The 20,092-nt window shown below is 39.6% G+C and overlaps 1 protein-coding gene across 3 annotated transcripts in view; it reads right to left on the minus strand.

The window, feature by feature from the left end:
- The window catches only part of ano2b (anoctamin 2b), a 64,641-nt gene that overhangs the window by 30,494 nt on the left and 14,055 nt on the right, over positions 1-20,092 (minus strand). For 2 of the 3 annotated variants that reach the window (XM_057854405.1, XM_057854407.1), the window contains exons 3-12: positions 19,678-19,710; positions 15,373-15,762; positions 5,861-5,959; positions 5,652-5,794; positions 5,524-5,578; positions 5,412-5,463; positions 1,384-1,439; positions 1,252-1,299; positions 1,103-1,167; positions 904-1,038 (exon numbers count right to left, since the gene is read on the minus strand). In XM_057854405.1, the coding sequence (XP_057710388.1) occupies positions 904-1,038; positions 1,103-1,167; positions 1,252-1,299; positions 1,384-1,439; positions 5,412-5,463; positions 5,524-5,578; positions 5,652-5,794; positions 5,861-5,959; positions 15,373-15,762; positions 19,678-19,710 (1,076 nt within the window). The remainder of the gene's footprint in view (positions 1-903; positions 1,039-1,102; positions 1,168-1,251; positions 1,300-1,383; positions 1,440-5,411; positions 5,464-5,523; positions 5,579-5,651; positions 5,795-5,860; positions 5,960-15,372; positions 15,763-19,677; positions 19,711-20,092) is intronic. The other variant, XM_057854406.1, reaches the window with a different exon arrangement.

Raw genomic sequence — 20,092 nt, forward strand, 5'->3', positions numbered from 1 at the left:
AAAAAAAAAACCCATATGGCAAAATCCATTTGGCCAAATGGCAAAAAAATGCCACATGGCAAAATCAATTCTTCACATGGCAAAAAAAAATGCCACATGGCAAACAAATGCCACATGGGAAAAAAATGCCACACGGCAAACAAATGCCATATGGCAAAAAAATTGCCACATGCGAAAATTTATTTTGCCACATGACAAAAACAATATCACGTGGCAAAAACAATGTCACATGGCAAAATGAATTTTTGTCACATGGCAAAAAAATGCCACATGGCAAAAAAAAAATTGCCACATGGCAAAATCCATTTTGCCACGTGGCAAAAAAAAATGCTACAAGGCAAAATCCATTTTGCCATGTGGCAAAAAAATGCCACATAGCAAAAAAAAAGCCACATGACAAAATCCATTTTGCCAAATGGCAAAAAAAAGCCACATGGCAAAATCCATTTTGCCACATGGGAAAAAAATGCCACATAGCAAAACAAAAAAAAAACAAAAAAATGCCACATAGCAAAATCCATTTTGCCAAATGGCAAAAAAATGCCACATGGCAAAATTCATTTTGCCAAATGGCAAAAAAAAAAAAAGCTGCATGGCAAAATCCATTTTGCCAAATGGCAAAAAAATGCTACATTTTTTGCCACAAGGCAATAAAAGGCCACATAGCAAACTCCATTCTGCCACATGGCAAATACCACTTTTGGTTCTCGCTGTCTCTCGAAATATTGATAAAGTGGCATTCAGGTGCAGGTGAAAGAACGAACATCTAAGTAACACATGTTTCAATAGATTACTGCATGAAAAAGAGTTTGCTTTTGTTTCTTTGTGATGTTATTACTTTGTATGTTGAGGCCGACAGCACAATTACTGGGAGAGAAAACTTACAAAAAGCCATGTGTTTACCTGGGTATATTGGTATCCACTGTTGCAACCCCGTAGCCAAACACAATAATTCCCACGATGGACGCTGGCACTAGCAACTGAGTGTAAACGCCAAGCCAGGCAAAATACAGACCGATCTTCTCTCCAAAGTACTTCCTTTGGGTTAGAATTTAAATTAGACAACTAGTACGCCTACACTTGCCTCATGTGAAAAACTCACCTGACCAAATCAATAGGCTGGTACTTGTAGAAGGCCGAGTATCTGGCCCACTCTTCATGTAGAACCTATATAAACAAAGAAGAATGAAGTCATTTGTTGCCATTAACGTCAAAGGCCGTGAAATGCACTTCGATTGAACGTATAAGTACCTGTCGGTCATTTCTCTCCTCGGGGTGTCCGGTCGCATTGTAATCTCCCTGAAGGATAAGAGAAATCGGAAAATTTACAGTCAATAAATCACATTTTGTTGTCATCAGAGTGAACGTGAGGTAAAAACTTGCATCGTGAAGAGGGAAGGCAGCGTCGTAGACACCCTTTGCGATCAATGTTGTGATACCTGTTGTAGGTCATACAAATGAAACAAGCGATTAGCGCGGATACTAGCGTAGTAGCAGTTCAGTCAATGACTATTATCCTGCGCCACTTTAGATCGGCTTTTCGGTGTCAGGCAAACTGGGAGCGCCGCATTTAGTTCCCTCCAGGGGAAGGAATGACCCGACCTGTGAATGCCAGCTCCGGACGGCGGCGCATTGGAGGACAGGGTGGACAGGGCTCTTTCATCAAAGTGATAAGTCAATGAAGTGGCTCAAAGTGGACTGCGCTGTGATTAGCTGGGCTATTAATGAACCTCATAGGCTAGTACACACTCATGAGGATTCAAGATGCATGACCCACTTGTAGATGTAGGAGGCATGCAATAAGCCGATGAGAAGAGGGGATCTCTGTGTGTTTGGTTATGTGACAAGCAGGGAAGAATTTGGGTTAAAGACATGCAATTGTGTTTTCTTTCAATGTTTTTGCCCTCCAGCTTAGGCACTTTCCTCCGGCTCACACCTTCTGCTGCGATGGGTAAGCCAACAACATACATGACACATATTTGCTCGATTATATTTTTACTCTCCTAAAATGGTTATTTCTTTAGGAGTCATTTAACTATTAAATGTTTATAATAAGTGTTTTATTTTCACGAATTTGGTCAATTTTGTTTAATTTGTTGATTCAAATGTACAGTGGTATGACAAAGTATCTAAACCTTTTGGAATTTCTCACATTTCTGCATATAAACACCAAATGTGATCTGATCTTTGTCAAAATCACACAGATAAAAAAACTGTCTGCTTTAACTAAAACCATCGAATCATTTATAGGTTTTCATATTTTAATGAGGATAGTAAGCAAACATACACAGCAGGGGGAAAAATAAGTAAGTGAACCATCAAATTTAATATTTTGTGGCCCCCCTTTGTCAGCAATAACTTTAACCAGATGATTCCTGTAGTTGCAGATCAGTCTGGCACATCAATCAGAACTAATCCTGGCAAATTCTTCTCTACAAAACTGCTGTAGTTCAGTCAGATATCTGGGATGTCTGGCATGAATTGCTGTTTTTAGGTCGTGCCACAGCATCTCAATGGGGTTCAAGTCTGGACTTTGACTTGGCCACTCCAGAACGTGTATTTTGTTCTTCTGAAAGCATTCTGAAGTTGATTTACTTCTGTGTTTTGGATCATTGTCTTGATGCAGCATTCATCCTCTTTTTAGCTTCAACTGTTTAACAGACGCCTCAGATTTTCCTGCTATAACTTTTGAATTCATTCTTCCATTAATGATTGCAAGTTGTCCAGGCCCTGAGGCAGAAAAACAGCCCCAAATCATGATGCTCCCACCAAATGCTTCACGGTGGGGATGAGTTGCTGATGTTGGTGAGCTGTTCCATTTTTTCTCCACACAGGACATTGTGTCTTACTCCTAAACAATCAAGTTTGGTTTCATCAGTCCACAAAATATTTTGCCAAAACTTCTGTGCAGTGTCCAAATGTCTTTTTGCGAACATTAGACGAGCAGCAATGTTTTTTTTAAACAGCAGTGGCTTCCTTCATGGAGTCTTCCCATGAACACCATTCTTGGCCATTGTTTTACATATAGTTGATTTGTGCACATAGGTATTGGACTGTGCCAGTGATTTCTGTAAGTCTTTAGCAGACACTCTAGGATTGTTTTTTTACCTCTCTGAGTATTCTGCGCTGAACTCTTGGCGTCATCTTTGGTGGACGGCCACTCCTTGAGAGAGAAGCAACAATGCCGAAGTCTCTCCATTTGTAGACAACTTCTCTGACTGTCGATTGACGAACATCCAGACTTGTAGAGATGGTTCTGTATACTTCCCCAGCTTTATACAACTCAACAATCCTTGATCGCAGGTCTTCACACGGCTCTTTTGACCGAGCCATGATGCACATCAGACAATGCTTCTCATCAAGACAATTCTTACCAGGTGTGTGTTTTATAGTGGGCAGGACAGCTTTAAATCAGTGATTGGGCACACACCTGACCTAAATTTTTGGGTAAAAATTTCAATTGCTCTTTAAGCCTACCTAGGCGGAGAGTTCAGTTACTTATTTTTCCCCTCTTCTGTCATTGTTGGCATGCTATCCTCATTAAAATATGAAAATCTCTAAATGTTTGGGTGGTTTTAGTTCACGCTGACAGTTTTTTCATCTGTGTGATTTTGATAAAGATCAGATCACATTTGATGGTGATTTTAAGCATAAATGTGAGAAATGCCTGCAAGGTTCAGATACTTTTTCATACCACTGAATGTATTCAAGTGTGATGAATTCCCCAGTAAATCAGTTTGGTTAGTTTAAAAATATATGAATAGTAGTTTTCATATGGTTAAATTTTACTTAGGCTGTCAAAATTATTGCGTTAACGGGCGGTAATTAATTTTTTAGATTAATCACGTTAAAATATTTGACGCAATTAACGCCCATGCCCCGCTCAAACAGACTAAAATGACAGTACAGTGTAATGTCCGCTTGTTACTTGTTTTTTGTTGTTTGGCGCCCTCTGCTGGCGTTTGGGTCCAACTGATTTTATGGGTCAGTACCATGAGGGAGCATGGTGTAATTATTGACGTCAACAATGGCTAGCTACTAGTATATTTTTTGATTGAAAATTTTACAAATTTTAATAAAACAAAAACATTAAGAGGGGTTTTAATATAAAATTTCTATAACTTGTACTAATATTTATCTTTTAAGAACTACAAGTCTTTCTATCCATGGATCGCTTTAAGAGAATGTCAATCATGTTCATGCCATCTTGTTGATTTATTGTTATAATAAACAAATACAGTACTTATGTACCGTATGTTTAATGTATATATCTGTCTTGGTGTTGGTGGTGTTATACTTATATAGCGCTTTTCCACCTTTCAAGGCGCTCAAAGCGCTTTACACTATCTCGCCATTCACCTACTGGTGACACAGCACCAGGAGCAACGTGGGGTTCAGTATCTTGCTCAAGGATACCTAGGCGAGTTCATCAGGGTGAAGAATCGAACCCACAACCTCTGGGTTGGGGGACAACTACTCTACCACTGAGCCACGCCACCCCACGTCTTGTCTTATCTTTCCATTCCAACAATAATTTACATAAAAATATGGCATATTTTATAGATGGTTTAAATTGCGATTAATTACGATTAATTAATTTTTATGCCGTAATTAACTCGATTAAAAATGTTAATCATTTGACAGCCCTAAATTTTACACATTAAAAATTAGTCATTATTAGAAATTTAAAATACAGCATAGTCATTCACCTGGCCTAATTGATTTCTTGCGAAGTGATTATATTATAATGATTTCATCTGGCTGAGAATAGCAGCAGCACCTCCTTACTAGAGCTGTCAAACGATTAAAATTTTTAATCGAGTTAATCACAGCTTAAAAATTAATTAATCATGATTAATCGCAATTCAAACCATCTCTAAAATATGCCATATTTTTCTGTAAATTATTGTTGGAATGGAAAGATAAGACATAAGACGGATATATACATTCACCATACTGTACATAAGTACTGTATTTGTTTATTATAACAATAAATCAACAAGATGGCATTAACATTAACATTCTGTTAAAGGGATCCATGGATGGAAAGACTTTTAGTTCTTAAAAGATAAATGTTAGTACAAGTTATAGAAATTTTATATTAAAACCCCTCTTAATGTTTTTGTTTTAATAACAATTGTAAAATTTTCAATCAAAAAATAACTAGTCGCTCACCATTGTTGATGACAATAATTACACAATTCTCATGGTGCTTAAACCCATAAAATCAGTTGCACCAAAGCGCCAGCAGAGGGAGACAAAAAACACAAGTAACAAGTGGCCATGACACTGCTGTCATTTTAATCTGAGCGGGGCATGTGCGTTAATTGCGTCAAATATTTTAACGTGATTAATTTAAAAAAATAATTACCGCCCGTTAACGCGATAATTTTGACAGCCCTACTCCTTACCAATAGTTTGACAGGTCCGCGCGCAAACAGTCCTCCTCAAGATCTCGTACACCTTGGAACAAATCCGACACCGTCACACTCAATTCCGGAATGACGAATGTGCAACACTTACGATGCGGCCCCTTGTGGCGTTGTCAAAAAATGTGTCTTTTGATGTGATGTTGTACCTGACAAACACACAAGAAATCACACATTTAATGGTACAAACTAGTGAAAATAGCAGATTTTTTTTGTTCTCACAGGTGGAGTTTATCCCTGGAAAAGCAGTGAGTGAGAAATTTGGTGGGTCCATGATCCTGAGTGGGCACTTTGGGTTGGAAAGGCTGCTTCAGCTTCCTCCACACGCTGCTGCTGAATGCGCTTTCCTCTTTAATTTCATAGCTCTGTTGCAACATGGGAACATCAAATGACTCTGCAGAAGATTCCAGAAATGAGAAAAGAGATCTCACCGTCTTGGTCGGGACTTTAATTTTCAGAAATTCCGCCTCCCTGCACAAAACGGGCCAGGGCGCGTGGAGGCGGGTGAAGCTCAGACTGTGGGCCTTCAACTAAAAAGAAATTACTGTTAAAGTCTGACCCATGATCAGACCTACAACAATCAACAATCCCATCCGCTGTAACACTTTGTGCTTCCCGAAAGCGACGCCCGCGGCTGTTTTCATCACTCCTTGCATGGTGCAGCCTGTTCCTGGCACACTATTTCAAAGCTTTGTCCAACAGAATATCCCCGTCGTGTCCTGGAAATTGTACTGTATGCTAATATGTCCCACCACTGATGATGAATCATTGTCTGGAGCATTTTCCATTATTTTGACCGTCGATTAATCACCAATTACTTTTGCATTTAGCCGACTCATTTATAAATCACATGTTATTTAATGTTATCGTACTCTGGGCTTTACATTTTAGTTGGAAATGTGCATTGGAATAAGAAATATTTACTTTAATCACTATTAATTAAAGATGTCCCGATCGATCGGGTCCGATCACCTCATTTTCAAAGTATCGGAATCGGCAAAAAAATATCGGACATGCCTTTTTTAAATATATATATATATATATTTTTAATCGTTTTCTAAGACAAAATGTCTTACACTCATCTAGACTAGTTTTGGCTTAGAGTAGGGCTATCAAAATTATTGCGTTATCGGAGGCAATTCATTTTTTTAAATTAATCACGTTGAGTAATTAACGCATGCGCTGCACGACCTACTCACGCATTGTCGCATTTAATCTATAAAGACTCCGTTTTACCAATAGATAGTGCTAAAAGGCAGTGTATAATTAGTAGAGAGAATTTTGACAGCGGAGCCATTTTTTAAGTGGCTAAAGCTTTACAATACCTCTCTCAGCCATTATAAACAACATGGGAGGCAATGTGGGGAAGAAAGTTAGTGGTTGATCATTTTCTTAACACCCTATGTTCTTTCCCAACGCAGAGAAGATATATTAATTGGTGCCCCTACGCACAGTCATGGTTGCACTTCCCATCATGCATTTGGGCAGAAGTTAAATGGCTGCAGCATCATTTACTGAAAGCTCAACAAACACTAGAACACTAGATGGCAATATTTCGTCACAATATGCAAAGTCACATTTATCCTTTAAGAATTACAAGTCTTTCTATCCGTGGATCCCTCTCACAGAAAGAATGTTAATAATGTAAATGCCATCTTGAGGATTTATTGTCATAATAAACGAATACAGTACTTATGTACTGTATGTTGAATGTATATAGTCGTCCGAGTTTTATTCATTTTTTTCTTAATGCATTGCCAAAATGTATATGATCGGGAAAAATGATCAGGAATGATTGGAATTGAATCGGGAGCAAAAAAAAGCAATCGGATCAGGAAATATCGGGATCGGCAGATACTCAAACTAAAACGATCGGGATCGGATCGGGAGCAAAAAAACATGATCGGAACAACCCTACCAATTACTTTTGCTTTTAGCCGACTCATTTATAAATCACATGTTATTTAATGTTATCGTACTCTGGGCTTTACATTTTAGCTGGAAATGTGCATTGGAATAAGAAATATTTACTTTACTATTAATTAATAGATTATCAAAACATTTGTCGATGACTTTTCCAACCAATTAGTTATTAGCAGGCATGTGCGAGGGGGGGCGAAGGGTGCTTGAGCACCTTCCCCTTTGCCCCTACATGCCCAAAGTGCCCCTTTTGACTGGGCTTTTTTTTTTTTTTTGTGCGTATGTGTGTGCTGGCCGAGTGTGCAGGCACGTCACCAAGTACTTCACTTGAACACCGAAAAGACCTAAATAAATAAAAAAAGCCATCTGTGTGCTGCTAAACCGACATAGAACCCCCCTCCACCTGCATGCTGTTACTCTGAGACCTGGATGTGTGGTGAGGAGTCTGAGGACATCTGGTGGTTGAAAACAAACGGTGCTACCCTATTAAACCGTGTTCGAGCAAATACTGTAGTGAACATTTTATTGTAGGGATTTAAAAAAATAAAATAAAATAAAAATGCCATTTTCTCTTATTTTTTTACTTTAATGATGAATTACCCCAAAGCCCCAAGGCTATTTCGACCCGTGTGGCTCTACTCTCTATTCTCCAGTGTTATTTTTGACAGCCATTTGAATTTTGGTCTTAATTTTAGTCTTTTCGACGATAACACTTATTAGTCTTAGTCATATTTTAGTCATTTCAAAATGCGTTTGTCTTCGTCTGTTTTTTGTTGACAAAAATTCAGACTAATTCCGTCTGGTTTTGATCGACATTAAGTCAAAATTGAAAATGTCACTCCAAAAATAAGAAAAAGTTTCCAATGAACATTGACAGACGAGCACGTATTGTAGCGTCTACAAATCTATCACATGATAATACACAGTCAGCAAGAAAACAGTAGGTTATATTATTTTTAATTAGTTATACCCACCTGGATGCCACGAATTGTACGTAAAAAAAGTTGTCTGAGAGTTTAGGAGGAAGCTCGCCGTTAGCAGTAGCCTAATGCTAACATGAACGTGAATGCTATGCTAACGCTGCAAGTTACATTTAGCACAGACCTTTAAAGGCTAAAACAATATTGCATATTCTCTCTTCCCAAGATAAGACGACAAATCTTACCGTGTGTGTCTCAAAACAAGCAATGGGGAGACTGGAGAGGACACTAGACTAGTAGGTGAGTTGGGGGGTTGCAGCAGGTCACGAGTGACACAACCAGGCAGGCTAACTACACATAAAATGTCACAAATTGTGAACATGGGACGAAAACTATGGCGCTTTTTCGTCTCGTTCTCGTCTCATCTGACAAAAACTGGCATTCGTGTGGTTAAGTTTTAGTCTCCCAAGATAGGTTTTTAGCTTGTTATCCTCTAGTCATGGTCATGAAAAAAAAATTTCATCCACGAAATATTTTCGTTATAGTCATCGTTGACGAAAACAACACTGCTTTATAGGCAACCATTATTTGTCTGTTCTCATCTAGAAAGGTAAACATATTTAAGTTCTGGTTAAGTTTACATCTAGTTTGGTTTGCCCCTTTTGATTTATGAGCACCTGCCCCTCCATCAATCTCTGCACAGCCCTGGTTATTGGCAATTTTGTGCACTCGTGATGGGAATTCCAGCTCTTTTTAGCGAGCTCTTTATGAGCCAATAATTATTGACGTCAACAATGGCGAGCTACTAGTTTATTTTTTGTTTGAAAATTTTACAAATTTTATTAAAACAAAAACATTAAGAGGGGTTTTAATATATAATTTCTATAACTTGTACTAACATTTATCTTTTAAGAACTACAAGTCTCTCTATCCATGGATCGCTTTAACAGAATGTTAAGGATGTTAATGCCATCTTGTTGATTTATTGTTATAATAAACAAATACAGTACTTATGTACAGTATGTTGAATGTATTTACCCGTCTTGTGTCCTATCTTTCCATTCCAACAATAATTTACAGAAAAATATGGCATATTTTATAGATGGTTTGAATTACGATTAATTCATTTTTAAGCTGTGATTAACTCGATTAAAATTTTTAATCGTTTGACAGCCCTAGTTAAGACTAAGGTGAACGCGTAGAGTTTGGCCTTCTGGCCGGATTGTCGAGGTCTCGCCGGCCGGAGTCGTTGGAGCTACGCTAGTGCGGGTCCGACGGTTCGGCTGGCGCGGCTCCGGCAGACTGGCAAGAAGGTCAGATACCTTGATTATTTATTTTGAACCATGAACTTTCGTTCCAAATTTTGAATTATGAACTAAGAACTGAACAGTTCTTTTTAAAATTTGTGAACTGCAGTCTGAACTAGTTCATGTAGAAAATGAACTTTCCCAAAACTGATTGTCGCTTTTTTGCGGCGACCCCTTTTTTACGGACAAGAGTGACTGACAGATTTGTGCGTATTGAAGAAACGGAGAGTCCAAAAGGGGATGGAGAGCGAGCCAACGGGTAATGTTACACTCCTAGGACCCCGATCGGCAACGGTAAAGGGATGGAGAAGGGGGCGGGTTCCGGTGGAAACCCGATTCCCTTTCTGGACGGCGACGCTACTGAGATCTTTCACTCCCCCTCAGCCCACCGCCATCTACACGACTGTACCTTCTGTACCTAGCGGCCGGCGCTTTCAGCGGCTTGATTGACAGGCCGGCTCATTCAACTGCCACTCTCGCCGCTCTTGTGTTTCATTTTCTCCTTTCATCACATCAGCGACTTCCTCCCTGCTGCTCATTTACAGCACGCAGTGGACAAAAAAGATGGAATGAAACTACAAAATGTAGCTTTAGATAAAAAATATCAGGGTGTTCTATGAACTGATTCACTGCCTTTAATGGCAATGGATGTAAACAGCCAATGAGTTTGCTGAATTTGATGATAAACACCCACAATTGTCACATTCACCTTCCCTTGCCCTCTTTCTCTCAAAAAACAGCAGATATAAATACATTTGAGTCTGGAAAAGGTTAATTAGTAGCGGGATTTCCAATTAGCTCTTTATCTCAGTGGGGGTTGGGGGGGTAACTAGGACGCATCCGGTGGGGGGCGGAGGGTTGCGCATGTAGAGAGGGTGATCGTTTGGGTGACAGCATGCAGCTGAGTGAGAGGCGGCAGCGAAGAAAAGTCCATGCTAAAAATGAATACTGAACGTTATGTATAATAGACAAAGTCACGCTTCACTCAAAATTCAGGAAATCTACTACTAGCATCTCACCGAATCAATGACCGAATTGGCCCGAATTTAAGACGGTGTTTTTTTGCATTGAAATAAGACTGAAAAAGAGGGGGTCGTCATATATTCGCGGTCTAGACATTATACCCATTCACGACGCTAGATGGCGCCAGATATAATTGAAGCGATGTTCTGTCATGACAAATCTCAGCTATTCTTAAGTTTAACCAGTTTGCATTATTTTATTGCAATGTTTTTCCTTATTCAGATTTGTTTCAAGACTACAGTTACAGTTTGACTTCACTTTGATGGCTAATGCAGTTATTTCAATTTTGTTGTTTTATCACAATAGATTGGTTTATTTACATTTCAAAAAACAGAAGCCATTCATTTACGAATGTGATTGCACTTTAGATTACATATTTAAGTGTTCGGATATTAAGATTTGGATAAGGCAAAATAACATGCTTTTTCTCTCAAATACAGTGATTATTGGTACCCCTGAAAAAGATGTGTTTTTTAGCTTCTAATTAGGGCTGTCAAACGATTACAATTTTTAATCCAGTTAATTACAGCTTAAAAATTAATTAATCGTAATTAATCGCAATTCAAACCATCTATAAAATATGCCATATTTTTCTGTAAATTATTGTTGGAATGGAAAGATAAGACACAAGATAGATATATACATTCAACATACGTTACATAAGTACTGTATTTGTTTATTATAACAAAAAATCAACAAGATGGCATTACCAGAATTAACATTCTGTTAAAGCGATCCATGGATAGAAAGACTTGTAGCTCTTAAAAGATAAATGTTAGTACAAGTTACAGAAATTTTATATTAAAACCCCTCTTCATGTTTCGTTTTAATAAAATTTGTAAAAATTTCAATCAAAAAATAAACTAGTAGCCCACCATTGTTGATGTCAATAATTATTTACACAATGCTCATGGGTGCTGAAGCCTATAAAATCAGTTGCACCCAAGCGCCAGCAGCAGAGAGCGGCAAAACTCCACAAAACACAATTAACGTGTGGGCATTTCATTGTACTGTCATTTAAATCTGTCTGAGCGGGGCATGTGCGTTAATTGTGTCAAATATTTTAACGTGATTAATTTTAAAAAATGAATTACCGCCAGTTAACGCGATAATTTTGACAGCCCTACTTCTAATTTTTTTTTTTAAATTCAAATAATATGGGACCTTAATGGAAAAAAGAGAAAAATCCAACCTTCAATACAAGTGCATTCATTCAGTGGGGGAAAAAAATCCCACATAAAGAAAAAATTATTTGACATCAAATAATGTGTGTCACAATTATTAGCACCCCTGGTATTAATACTTTGTACAACCCCCTTTTGCCAACAAAACAAGGTCTGGGGACTGAGTTGGCAATGGGAGGAGCTTGATTTGGTGTCTGGTGAACCATTTCTGTGTAGATTTGGCCATATGTTTAGGGTCATTGTCTTGCTGAAAGACCCAGTGACGACCCATCTTCAGCTTTCGGGCATAGGGCAACAGATTTTGATTTAAAATGTCCTGGTATTTCAAAGCATTCATGATGCCATGCACCCTAACAAGGTTCCCAAGGCATTTGGAAGCGAAACAGCTCCACAGCATCACTGACCCACCCCCATACTTCAGAGTGGGGATGAGGTGCTTTTCAGCATGTGCATCTTTCGTGGCACGCCAGACCCACTTAGAGTGTTTGTTGCCAAAAAGCTCAATTTTGGTCTCATCTGACCAAAGCACATGGTCCCAGGCTTCAACGGGGCTTCAACTGGGACCGTGCATGGCATCATGAACGCTTTGAAATACCAGGACATTTTAAATCAAAATCGGTTGCTCTCTGCCCGAAAGCTGAAGATGGGTCGTCACTGGGTCTTTCAGCAAGACAATGACCCTAAACATATGGTCAAATCTACACAGAAATGGTTCACCAGACACAAAATCAAGCTCCTCCCATGGCCATCTCAGTCCCCAGACCTTGTTTTGTTGGCAAAAGGGGGTTGTACAAAGTATTAACACCAGTGGTGCTAATAATTGTGACACATATTATTTGAAATATTTTTTTCTTTATGTGGAATTTTTTCCCCACTGAATGAATGCACTTGTATTGAAGGTTGGATTTTTCTCTTTCTTTCCATTAAGGTCCCATATTATTTGAATAAAATAAAAATATATATTAGAAGCTAAAAAACACATCTTTTTCAGGGGTGCCAATAATTATGGAGGGCACTGTATATTGTTATAATCATTTGTTTCGGATGTACTGTAATTATTTTCTGCTTAAAAAATTAATTTTGTGTTCAAAAAGTCTTGAAAAAGAGGTGGTCGTCTTCAGGGCCGTCTTATATTCGGGCCAATATGGTAATCACTATATATTGTGGCAATTTAATCAAAAGTGTCCTGTAAAAGGATCGAAGGTCAACTTATTAATCTTGGGACGCAGTAAACAAGTTTGACATTTAAGTCTTGCCAATTTTCTGTGTGCCGTCACGCAAAACTTTACCAAAATAAGATTACAAAGTGTTTCTTTTGTTATTCTACTCACAAAAAGACAAAGCTGAACTTCTCTTTTAGAACTTGTTAGCACCTGCTGAAGGTACATCCAGAGCTGAGGGGGTGTAATTGTGTTTGTCAGTCATTCTGTAAGAGTATCCCCCTCACCATATTCAAATGAAGCTCTATAATCATGTTTGTCAGTCACTCTGTAAGAGTATCCTAGACTATATAGTCAAAGGAGGGAATGAAAGTCAATCTATGTGATAAGATAAAGCGCTACTAGGAAGCCAATCCCATCCTAGATTGAAGTACAGCGGCCAACTGATTATTCAGTACCATTCAATTTTCAACCAAAATAGTGGAAGTTGCCAAAACGGCTCCTTTCAGCATAATAGAACTTTCACAATGAGTGGGTGTCGTGCCAAGCGCCCACAGTGCACAAATTCACACACAAAATAGCCAGAACCGAAGCATTTGACGCATCCGCGTTGAAGGACGTCCGAATGGCAAAAGCTAAATGAGCTGTTTCGCACGCTAGATTACGCAAATGACAGCAAAGCGGTCACGGCTAGCAGCTGGTGATTGGAAGGAGAGCTTGCCAAACGACATTAGTAGGGTTGAAAACTCTCAAAAGTAAAGTTAAAAAGGGACATTTGTCTCATTTATCATGTGGTAAATCAAAACTTATCAGGACATACGCTAAAAACGCATTGATATACAGTGGGGCAAATAAGTATTTAGCCAACCACTAATTGTGCAAGTTCTCCCACTTGAAAATATTAGAGAGGCTTGTAATTGTCAACATGGTTAAACCTCAACCACGAGAGACAGAATAACTCTTCACAAGCAAGAATAACTCTTTCACACACTGTTGCTGGTATTTTGGCCCATTCCTCCATGCAGATCTCCTCTAGAGCAGTGATGTTTTGGGGCTGTCGTTGGGCAACACAGACTTTCAACTCCCTCCACAGATTTTCTATGGGGTTGATATCTGGAGACTCGCTAGGCCACTCCAGGACCTTGAAATGCTTCTTACGAATCCACTCCTTTGTTGCCCTGGCTGTGTGTTTGGGATCATTGTCATGCTGAAAGACCCAGCCACGTCTCATCTTCAATGCCCTTGCTGATGGAAGGAGATTTTCACTCAAAATCTCTTGATACATGGCCCCATTCATTCTTTCCTTTACACAGATCAGTCGTCCTGGTCCCTTTGCAGAAGAACAGCCCCAAAGCATGATCTTTCCACCCCCATGCTTCACAGTGGGTATGGTGTTCTTCGGATGCAATTCAGTATTATTTCACCTCCAAACACGAGAACCTGTGTTTCTACCAAAAAGTTCTATTTTGGTTTCATCTGACCATAACACATTCTCCCAGTCGTCTTCTGGATCATCCAAATGCTCTTTAGTGAACCGCAGACGGGCCTGGAGGTGTACTTTCTTCAGCAGGGGGACACGTCTGGCAGTGCAAGATTTGAGTCCCTGGCGGCGCATTGTGTTACTGATAGTAGCCTTTGTTACTGTGGTCCCAGCTCTCTGTAGGTCATACACTAGGTCCCCCCCGTGTGGTTCTGGGATTTTTGCTCACCGTTCTTGTTATCATTTTGACGCCACAGGGTGAGGAGGGAGTTGAAAGTCCATGTTGCCCAACGACAATCCCAAAACATCACTGCTCTAGTGGAGATTTGCATGGAGGAATGGGCCAAAATACCAGCAACAGTGTGTGAAAAGCTTGTGAAGAGTTACAGAAAACATTTGGCCTCCGTTATTGCCAACAAAGGGTACATAACAAAGTATTAAGATGAACTTTTGGTATAGACCAAACTTATTTTCCACCATGATTTGCAAATAAATTCTTTAAAAATCAAACAATGAGATTTTCTGTTTTTTTTTCCACATTCTGTCTCTCATGGTTGAGGTTTACTCATGTTGACAATTACAGGCCTCTCTAATATTTTCAAGTGGGAGAACTTGCACAATTAGTGGTTGACTAAATACTTATTTGCCCCACTGTAAGTGTTATTTGAAAATAGACAACAAAACTCAAGCAATCAAATTGCTAAAAACACCCATTGGCAATATTGTGAGCCTTCAAAGTGCGGAAAAATACTGCACAGAAAGAATATCCACTTCAAATTGCATGAGTCATCTATCCGAGCACTGTGTAGTGACATGGAGGGCACCGTGTTGCTAATTTTAATGTGCTTTGGAAATGTGATATAGAGAGAGGCCACCCAAAAAAACAACTAAAGAAAAACACACTTTTCAACTAGTAGTATCGAATTGACGATGGACACATCCTACTCACCTCTCTGTCTCGTTCAATCTCCAATCCGGCCTCCAGCAGGTTGGCTTCGAACTCTTGTCTGATCAGCCGCATCTCATGGTCGGCGGGCTCGGCCGCGTCATTGCCTCCGCCGCTGTCCAGCTCCATGAACACTTCGCCAATACTGACGGCTTCGCCCCCCGGCAGGACGCCGCTACTTCCCCCTCCTTTGCCGTCCGAGCCCCCCGACGGCGGGAAATTGCCGTTGGAAACGATGGAGAGTCGGTCGTGGGAGACTGATGTGCTGGCGGGGGAGCGGACGGAGGCGTGTCGGCGCTGATGGAAAACCAGGACATAGTCGACTTTCCGCCGGCCGTCGGCGAAGTGGAGGCCCTCGCCGTTGTCTTGGGGGCTTGATGAACAACTGACAACCTGGAAAAAAACAATTGAGTAGAGCAGTTGAGTCGTCGATTAACATATTAATTAGGGTTGTTCCGATCATGTTTTTTTGCTCCCGATCCGATCCCGATCGTTTTAGTTTGAGTATCTGCCAATCCCGATATTTCCTGATCCGATTGCTTTTTTTTTTGCTCCCGATTCAATTCCAATCATTCCCGATAATTTTTCCCGATCATATACATTTTGGCAATGCATTAAGAAAAAAATGAATAAAACTCGGACAAATATATACATTCAACATACAGTACATAAGTACTGTATTTGTTTATCATGACAATAAATCCTCAAGATGGCATTTACATTATGAACATTCTTTCTGTGAGAGGGATCCACGGACAGAAAGACTTGTGACTTTGTATATTGTGACTAAATATTGCAATCTAGTGTATTTGTTGATCTTTCAGTAAATGATACTGTAGCCATTTAAGTCTTCTGCCCAAATGCATGATGGGAAGTGCAACCATGACTGTGCGTAGTGGCACCAATTGATATATCTTCTCTGCGTTGGTAAGTAACACAGAGTGCTAAGAAAAAGATCAACCACTACCATTCTTCCCCACATTGCTTCCCACGATATTTCTACTTGTGGAGAGAGGGATTTTAAGGCTTTAGCCAATTAAAAAGAGGCTCCAAAGACTGCCAAAATTCTTTCTACTCATTTTACTTTGCCTGTTAGGGCTATATAGAAGTAAAACGGCACCATTATAGATTGAACGCACCAATGCTTGAGTGGGTCGTGCAGAACATGCGTTAATTGCATTAAATACTTTAACGTGATTAATTAAAAAAAAAAAAAAATACCGCCGTTTACGCGATAAATTTGCTAGCCCTACTTTAAGCCAAAACTAAAGACTCTGGATTTGGATCTGGATGTAAGACATTTTGTCTGTAACGTTAAATACAATTGGAAAACGATGTAATTAAAAAATATATATATTAGGGCTGTCAAAATTATCGCGTTAACTGGCGTTAAGTTTTTAAACCAATCACGTCAAAATATTTGACACAATTAACGCAGATGACCCGCTCAGACAGATTTAAATGACAGTACAGTGAAACGCTCACTTGTTGTGTTTTATGGAGTTTTGCCGCCCTCTGCTGGCGCTTGGGTGCGACTGATTTTATAGGCTTCAGCACCCATGAGCATTGTGTAAGTAATTATTGACATCAACAATGGCGGGCTACTAGTTTATTTTTTGATTGAAAATTTTACAAATTTCATTAAAACGAAAACATTAAGAGGGGTTTTAATATCAAATTTCTATACCTTGTACTAACATTTTTCTTTTAAGAACTACAAGTCTTTCTATCCATGGATCGCTTTAACAGAATGTTAATAATGTTAATGCCATCTTGTTGATTTATTGTTATAATAAACAAATACAGTACTTATGTACAACAATATTTTACAGAAAAATATGGTATATTTTATAGATGGTTTGAATTACGATTAATTAATTTTTAAGCTGTAATTAACTCGATTGAAAATTCTAATTGTTTGACAGCCCTAATATATATTAAAAAAAGGCATGTCCGATATTTTTTTGCCGATTCCGATACTTTGAAAATGACGTGATCAGACATGACATCTTTAATATTAATAGTTAACTATTGTAATAGTCGATTCAGACATTGTTGACCTAGAAAATATCCAAATGACTTTTTTTTAAAATTAAAAGTCTACTGGAGCGATATAGTTGACGATGCATCGATAATAGTATAATACAACACAGGGTTTAGCGGCGATAAAAAGCGAAGACAGCGGCTTTGAGCGGCGGCGGATTACGTAACGCTCTGAATGAACTCGAGCGCGGACGTCGGCACACACGAGCGCACGGAGTGGCTATTGGCAAGTTCTCAAAAACACTGAAGTGGGAACCTTTTCGCGGCAGAGTGGGCAGTCGCATCACCTTTGCTCCTTTGATTCTTTATTTAGAGCTATTGTTTGGAAGGAGACGCCAGAGGGAAGGTATGATGGGAAATTTGAGTAGAGCTGCTAAAACGGAGGCCAACATTTATTGCCAATGACGGCCATTTGTAATTGGCAATAAATAGGTCAATTTTAGGGGTGTAACGGTACACAAAAATCTCGGTTCGGTACGTACCTCGGTTTTGAGGTCACGGTTCGGTTCATTTTCAGTACAGTAAAAAAAGAAAATGCAAAATATAAATGTGCTAGTTGTTTATTACATACTTTTGTGCTTTCGACAATAGGAACATTAGCCAATACAAAGCTAGAATTCTGCTCAAAAAGTAGGTATTTAAAGATAATCCAACAACAATTTGCCTTTCAGACCCCGCGTATTGGTCAGCTTTCTTTCTGAAAGAAAGAAGAAAAAAGAAGTCCTGTGCTAAAGAGAAAAGCAATCCCAAGGACAAAGATTTTAACATGTATTTTACAAATGAAATGCCTCAATGAAACATATTTTTTTCTCATGAATGGTTTTGAAAAGCTTTATTGGTGGATTTTCTCAAGTTAAAACGCCACACAGAAATTAATCAATTTAATTGTGTAAGCAGGATCTGTGTATTATTCTTATTATTCAATTACAGGTGTTTTAGCTCATTTCAATTTATTTCATTTAAATGGGCTATTATTCTATTATGTGTTTATATTTTACAAATGTGATGTAGTATTCATTTATATTGTATATTTTATGTTGTATAACTTTAGTTCCTATGCGAATATTAGTTCCTACTTGTTTTGTTGTGGTAGGAGGGTTTTGTATTGAACGCATGGCCGGGTTGGTTATTATTATAGCAGAGAAGTTGGCAGTAAATCAACAAAAACAAGTCAACTGTGCCACGATCTACCACTGAAGAAATCTGATGGACTCAAAAAGTAGGTTACGATTGCATATCAGTTTGAAAATTGACCGGCTCCACCGTATTATTACACGAGTGACTTCCGGCCCGATCCTAGCAAGTAGTATTGACGCAGGCGTCTCGCGTCAAATAATAAACTCCGCCGTTCTTTTCGCGTGTGTCGTGTTGAGCCGCTTCTGGGACGCATCTAACACGCGGCCGCACTGCGACTGGTGTGCATTGGCTGATTGACTTTAACGCTGGCGTTTCACTGCGTTCTCGCGGCGGCCACATTGTCGCGCCGTTGACGTTTCTGGACTGTCCTACCGTGTTGGTCCTCGTTGTAGGAGAGAAGACGGAGTAAATATAATCTACACAAAGAAACTGTAACCGGATCGACTCACAGCCTCAAAAAGTAAGGGTTACATTACGTCAGAAACTCGTTCGGTACGCGTCAGTTCCGAACCGACTACCATGTACCGAAACGGTTCAATACTATTATGTACCGTTACGCCCTTAGTAAAAATCTATTTGAAATCTCTCGTCGTCATTCAGCGCCATTGACGACGACGTCCAATCATTCTCTATTAACATCAAACGGATTGATGTCTATCTCCGTCAATAACTGTGAATAAGTTTCAAAACCTCCATTGAGCAACACTGCAAACCCACAAATGCATCCCGTTTCTCAACTGAAATAAGCAAAACCCGACTGATATTTGCTGAATTTACTGGCCAGGTGGTCCGACGACTAAAACAAACAACTGTGGCTGACGACACCCAAAAGACAGAGTGATGCTGGAGCACAAAGACACTTCACACAATGCCGCAGCTCCAAACTATGAGTGAGGTATGCACATTCTTTTTTTTTTTTTTTTTTTTAAACGTCAATTGCGTGTCCAAATAATGAGGGGAGCCCCTTTTTAGGGATGGTTTAGTACTGGTGTTTCCCTTGGATACTATCCAAACATGGTCACGTGTCGTGTTGGGTCTCCTGCAACATTATAAAACCTTTACAAACACTATACTAGTCTCTCAGGATCAATATTAAAATGAATGTAGATAAAAGTACGCTGTACTCACGGGGATCTTGTCATCAGTCTGCATGCTGTGACGCTTCAAGCAAAATCAGACAAACGGAGGGAGAAAATCATTCAAAGTTGGCGAAAAAGCAGCCCAATTCATCCCCGCTGTTCCCGCCTCCATCCCCCCGAAAAGCACACTACGGGTCACTCCATGTAGTCGGCGGATGAGGCAACAGGTTTCATGGCGCGGATTGTAGAGGGTTTTTGGGGTCTAAAGAGACGCGCGGAGCGGCGGCATGATCCACGCGCGAGCGGCGACCATCTAGCTTTCACGCTTTCTGTCTGAGGGAGTTTGTGAGCGGGTGTGTGTGAGTAAGGGCTGCGTGCGTGCGTCCGTGCGTGCGCACCGTCGGCGTTTGGCACAGAGCGCTGTTGGGAAAAAAAGGCCATCTGTAAAGTGTGTTTTTGTGCTT

Source organism: Corythoichthys intestinalis, chromosome 13 (genome assembly GCF_030265065.1).
Source record: "Corythoichthys intestinalis isolate RoL2023-P3 chromosome 13, ASM3026506v1, whole genome shotgun sequence".
In the NCBI taxonomy this organism is placed as follows: domain Eukaryota; kingdom Metazoa; phylum Chordata; class Actinopteri; order Syngnathiformes; family Syngnathidae; genus Corythoichthys; species Corythoichthys intestinalis.